At 36.0% G+C, this 6211-nt stretch overlaps 1 protein-coding gene across 3 annotated transcripts; it reads right to left on the bottom strand.

Moving 5' to 3' along the window:
• Positions 1-480: 480 nt before the first annotated feature.
• LOC107847699 (SUN domain-containing protein 4) lies at positions 481-4282 on the bottom strand. Of its 3 annotated transcripts, none has more exons than XM_016692111.2 (5): positions 3866-4282; positions 3014-3230; positions 1478-2763; positions 1272-1357; positions 481-767 (listed from the first exon to the last, which is right to left on the bottom strand). In XM_016692111.2, the coding sequence occupies exons 2-5, from the start codon at positions 3171-3173 to the stop codon at positions 539-541; spliced, it is 1761 nt and encodes a 586-aa protein (XP_016547597.1). In that variant the 5' UTR covers positions 3174-3230; positions 3866-4282; the 3' UTR covers positions 481-538. The 3 variants fall into 3 exon arrangements, with proteins under 3 accessions (XP_016547597.1, XP_047254792.1, XP_016547596.1); XM_047398836.1 differs by having other exon boundaries at positions 4024-4257; XM_016692110.2 differs by having other exon boundaries at positions 3901-4217.
• Positions 4283-6211: the final 1929 nt, after the last annotated feature.

Genomic DNA, 6211 nt, shown 5'->3' with positions numbered 1-6211 from the left:
AAGTGCATGCGAACCACATCACTACCCAAAGATGAGACAGAGAGGTTATTCTTGATAGACCCCCGGCTCAAGACAAAACAATCTAGAAAAGAAATAGTAAAGTAACGAGAAACGATAGAAATTATCCCACCCAATAATAACATAAACAAGACACCAAGTAATACGGCAAACGATAACACACCCTAAAACAAATACTAGTACTATAACTCCTAGCATGGATAACAAAACAAAATCCTCCTAACTACTAGCATGGATAACAAAACAAAGTCCTCCTAACTACTAGGCAATGACACACTCCTTCCTACAAATATCCCAAAAACTAGATAAATTCTATAAGCAAACTGATATTTGAAAAAAAATCCAAATTTTGCGTCCAAACGGTAGCTTAATACTCCCTCCAGTTTTTTTCACAGTAAGGAGAAGGTTTTTAACAACTAAACTATTAAGTTTATTTCGAAATTCAACAAGGCAAACAAGTACTGAGAACGATGAAGTTCTATGTGGGTGCTGCTGCCGTTTCTATATTACATAAAATAAATTACAAGGCAAGGAGGATAATTGTAACGGTAGAACTCAAGAGTAGGAAATACCAGGAGTAACTCTCTGAATATAATTTCCTGGAATTTTCCAACCTACAATTACTCAAAACTGTATCTACTAGTAGCTTGACAAAAGCCAATAATCCAAAAAATGAACATACAAGAAAAATAACAATTCCTTTGTTTTCCATGTGTACCTGATTCCTTTGAACCTTTTCCACCTCCTTCCTGCATTTTGATCAAATGTTAGAACAACAAAATGCAGAAAAATGCCCGATAGATATCGGGCAAAAGTAATGTAGAAAAATAAGGATCCACATAAATATTGAGGAAAAGTATAACAAATTTGCTTTATTTAGGACTTGTTGCTATGAGAAATTGGGAAACTATTCAATATATTTACTTCTATCCACCTAATTTTGGTTTCATACAAGAAATGCAAGGGAATCAATGCTGCTTTATTTGAAGGAAAAAAAAAGGAGTAACAAAAGAAAATTCATGCACCCTCTGTTAACCAGCCCATCTGAAGGAATAGCAAATAGAATACAGGATACCAAGTTAACTATGCTAAACTTGAACCATACATTAATAATACTTGGTCGAGACAGAAATGCTGCATAAAGGATAAATTTTGTTGCATTTGAATCAGTTATTTTATTCATATTTTAAACAGAAAACCAGATTCTTGCTAAGTGAGACTTGTTGATTCTTATTATTAAGAGAAAAACATACCTAAGAATAGCATTTCCCCGGATAATTTCTTCTAGCTGTGTGGAAACAAGGGATTTCCATGAAACTAGGTCGACAACTTCTTTACCCTGAAAAAAGCATTGTGATAGAACATTGGGGTGAACTTTACTAGATGCTAATGCCACAGACTAGAATCTGAATTAAAAAAAAAAAAAGGAGAGAAAGATGAGAGGAAGAAATGGACATACTATGTAATCCTTGCTTTGAGATAAACCCCTTATGTCTGACTTGATATTTTGAAGAAGAACATCTTTTTCTCCCATTTCAGAGTCGAAGTCTTTGAAAATCTTTCCATATCTAGAATTTAACTCTTCCATGTATCGTTCCAAAACAGACAAATTGATATCTAGTGACCGCACTTTTTTCATCAGTATCTTCAGACTGTCTCCCGGCATCCTATTTACCTGTTGATGACGAACTTCTTCCACTGGGTCAGGCACATCAATAGTCATTACTCCCCTTGTAACATCAGTTTTTCCAACAGCAAGATCCTTTTCCATTTCATCGTCAACATTTTGAAACGTTTTACCTTGATTAGAAACATGTTGAGTGGGCACAAATTTCTCCTCATTATTAGTTTGTTCGGGAACAAACAATTTATCTTGATCAGAAATAAGATCCTCAAGCAAAATTTCAACAGCATCAACTCCGAACACCTCCAAAATGCTCAGCGTACAGTAGAACTCTGAACCATAATGGCCCAGAAGATTCAATTTAAGATATCTTACCCATTTTGGCTCTGGAAGAAGAAACCTTTGAGCATGCCTTACATTTCCAGCGGTAAAATTCCCAAGTTTGATCCATGTGTCTGTAGGATAAATGGGACTACCAAGGAGCTCAAAATCTTTTAAGTTAGACGAGTGATGTTCAAAATTTGCAACCTCAACTGTATCCACAAGGGTCTCTTCTGACAGTTCGATGACAACAAACTTCTCTTCAGCTGAGCAAGGATTACGAAGGTACTTGTCCATATCTCTGCTCAAGATATTGGAAGCACCTTTTGCTTCCTTGTTGTAAGCCAAGACTTTGGCTCCTTTTGAAGCAGAAGCATAATTGTACTCTGATCCTCCTGGCTCTAACCTATGTATAATTCCTCCAGACTGGCCGATTTTGTTCAGATTTTTGGCGTTAAATGCCTTGTTTTTGAATTCATCAAAACCTGAAGGCACGGCACGAGCGAATCTGTCAGATTTTGAAGCACCCTTTTCTGAATTTGGCGCTGACTTTGGTTTTCCCTCAGTAATTTGTTCTTGAATTGAAGGACCTGGGTTGTTGTTTCGCAGAACATCCGGTGATTCTCCATTGCTAACTTGACTTTTGCCTGCCCATGTACATGAGTTCTTGGCTGAATCATCAAACTGGATTCCCTGTGATGAACTGGAAGTCTTGGGAAAAGCAGAACAAGTGCCTCTATCATATTGAGGTTTATTTTCAGCACATGATGTTACAGCAACAGGAAAATCTCCAGAACCATCTAAACTAAACAAACATGACGAGTTAAAGGCAAGGATAAAAGCTTTTACTTTTGAATAACAGTAATGATGATGGAAGATAAATTTCAACTTTTAGACTAACTAAACAGAAATACTTCAAAAAAAAAAAAAGAGGAATTGGATCAAGGGCATATTATTGCACAATTTGTGTGCAACTTCTACTCACGCTTTTCACTTAAGTTGAATATAAAGGAGTTACTATCATACAAATATTCAGTTGATGTAACTAACCTCCATTAACATCACCATGGCCAATCCACAAGTTCAAAAGGAAAACAAGAGCCCACAGAAGAGAAACTGCAGAAAGAGAGACTTTATGAGCCCAATTCCTCCTGTAAATTTCCTTCTCCAAAGCTCTTCTTTGCAGAAGAGCCCCGTGTGCTCTCTGCATTGCACATCAAACTGATTTGCTGTGACTCAATCCTAAGAAGAGATAGTCAAAATAAGCCTACACCACAAAAAGGAGAATTTAATACTTCAATCACCCTTCAAAATTGCAGAGGGACACAGATTCAGCTATAAGAGAAAATCACAACAGGTGGCTCACTCAGATTAGAGGCCAAATGATTTGGATCAATTCGCAAAATTCGGGCGAAGAGTAGCATTGCAAATTCATCATACCAATCAACTAGTCTATTGCTAATTAATTGATCATACCATCTAATAGAGTAAGAGGGGACAAAAAATGCTAATATACCCTAGCATATAGAGTGCATCAGAAAAAAGAAAGCACATGACTCAACACTAAACCCAAAAAAGCATTTGACAGGCCTTTACTCTTCTTCAACCATTTCCCCATAGCTGTATAAACCAACAGCAAAATCTTGGAACTGAAGCCAACACATACAAGGATAGAGAATTGCCACTCACATCATATTCCATATAACACCAAAACCTAGTAAAAGAAGATGCAAACTTTTCCCCACATTTGGAGAAGAAAATCAAAGACAGATCCAAATTTATAGATCGATCATCCGAAAGAAACTCCAGAAACAAAAGACTGTTGAACGGTATTACTAATTAAAGTACGAAAACATAACATCAGTCGGTGCAAAGAAAGCAAGATAAATGGGGCGAGATCACCTTGATCTTAAAAACCCAAAAGAAAAAAAAAACACCTCAAAATCGCTGAATTCCAGTGAAAATCTTTTTCTGGTTTTGTCTTGCCGTTTCAACTCTTGGCTTTTCTTTTTAATTTATTTTATATAGTATTCAACCTCAGAGAAACGGCTCTCTCTTACATCTACTGTTCCTTTTTGAAAAAGTCCGCTCTCCCGTTGATTCTTGAAAGACTTGGAATTCGAGGAAGCAAAGATGGCGGTTTCTCTTATTACTATCAACTATGGACCACCTACTTCCTTCACCATTCGAAGAGACAAGTGAAATAAAAAGGAGCGAGTAGACGGACAAGTTTAGGGTCACATGAAATTTGGAATGGCGGAGATGACAGTCCAATGATTGAAGGTTTAAAAGCGTGGATGACGTGTAAATGCCAGCTATACCTTAATAATAGGTCCTGTTGTAAGGCGTAGTAGATCTTTTGAGCTGAAATTTGCAAGAAAAACGTAATCGCCGCAACCTAGGTTTCCAATCAGAGTACACTACGTGGCCTTTATGCTGTCCGTCGCTACTCAGTTTGAGTAAATTACCAGATTCTTATATTTATTTTATCAAACAGAGAAGGGAGATTTTAAACTTGTAAATTAAAATGGCTATATGAACCCTCTCGTGAGGGGTTTAAACTTATGCTTGTTTGCAATTAATGAAGGTCTGAATTTGAATAGTTTAGACTTTAGATCATTAAGTGTATTTATTTTTTATTAAGATTTTAACTTTTAATAGGTCTGAATAGGTGTTAATTATTCAGATTTAGAACCAAGTCTTAATAGGCATGAAAGGATATTCTGGTGTTGGATAATATTCACCACTCTATTCATAATCAGCAGTTATCACTACTAACCACCTCTGCCACCGTCACCATTGTCAACCACCATCCACCACCACCAACCACATCCGCGATCACAACCACCATCGACAAAAAATATTGCTACCAACCACATTTGCCAATCGCTACCACGCCTACTACCTCTTTTATTCTAATTATATTCACCGCCACCACTGCCGTCAACAGCACCACAATCAACAATCACTATCGGTCAATCCCTACTACAAACCAACTCATCTATCACAATTAGCACCACCACTAACTACTATTAATACATCACAACCTCTACACATTCTTTGGTCACCACCACTATTGTCACTAATAACGCCACCTCTACCACCATTTCAACCAGTACCATCACTACAATTTATCTCTACTAACAATCATCTCCACCGCCACAGCAAATAACATCTCCAACTAGCACCAACACATCGTCAATCATCATGCATTCATGTTTCAGCCAACACAATCAATACTTTAAACTACTAACATCAAGCAACGTCACATCACAACAACCATCACCACCATCAATCGTCACCATTATAACAGTCACTACAATACCGACCATCATAATTATCACTACCAACATTATTAATCACTAACATCAATCATTGTCACCGCAACCACCATTATAAGTCATCTCCACTATCACTAACAAACATAAATATTTTTTCTCAATCAAATACTAATAATTTTGTTGTATTAAATTACATACTTTTTTAATATATAATTAATTTTTTATTTGAATTATATTTTTTATTTTATTATGTATATAAATAATTTTTTTTATATATTCAGATATGGAAAAACAAACAGTCTTAGTCATTCAGTTTTCAGATCTAGAGACAACATCTTAATCATTCAGATGTGCATTCAGATTCAGACGTCTGAATCTTAAAAAAAAAAAAACAAATGGAGCCTTAATATAGATGGCTCATGTCTGGAAAATTCTAAAAAAGGAGGCATTGGAGGGTTTATCAGATCTGATACAGGAAACTGGATAGTGGAATTTTATAAAAGCTACCATAGAACCAACAATAATTATATGGAAATTTTAGTTCTAAATGAAGGCGTGAAAATTGTGGAACAAAGGAATCTCCTTTCTATAGAGATAAACATTGATTCCAAAGAGATTATATCTATGTTAGTTACGGAAAATTTACATTATGATTCCTTAATTGATGAATGCAAGTCAAGGCTAAGAAGACTAGGGATCCCAGAGGTGTCTCACTGTTTTAGGGATAAAATGGTGCAGCAAATATCATAGCAAAGAAAGGTGCAAACTCAACGGACTTTGGAGGAATTAGGATTTTTGAAGTTCCACCGATGTGTCCAACCAATGCAGTTTGGCCAGACAATGCAAGAACTTTCTTTGAAAGAATGGTTAAATTTTGTAATCTAGACTGTAATGGGATTAAATTTCTTAATGGCTTTTGGATCTCATTTTGATCCTTAATTCAAAAATTTGTAAAATCGAGTCTTGG

Source organism: Capsicum annuum, chromosome 11 (assembly GCF_002878395.1).
Source record: "Capsicum annuum cultivar UCD-10X-F1 chromosome 11, UCD10Xv1.1, whole genome shotgun sequence".
Taxonomy (NCBI): domain Eukaryota; kingdom Viridiplantae; phylum Streptophyta; class Magnoliopsida; order Solanales; family Solanaceae; genus Capsicum; species Capsicum annuum.
This window is presented reverse-complemented; position numbering and strand designations above follow the sequence as displayed.

Coding starts and splice junctions, on each gene's coding strand:
- LOC107847699 (XM_016692111.2), bottom strand. CDS start 3,173: ATGCAGAGAGCACACGGGGCTCTTCTGCAAAGAAGAGCTTTGGAGAAG. Junction 1,358..1,477: donor CTCAAAGCAAGGATTACATA/GTATGTCCATTT, acceptor TGCTTTTTTCAG/GGTAAAGAAGTTGTCGACCT. Junction 768..1,271: donor CGGGGAAATGCTATTCTTAG/GTATGTTTTTCT, acceptor ATCAAAATGCAG/GAAGGAGGTGGAAAAGGTTC.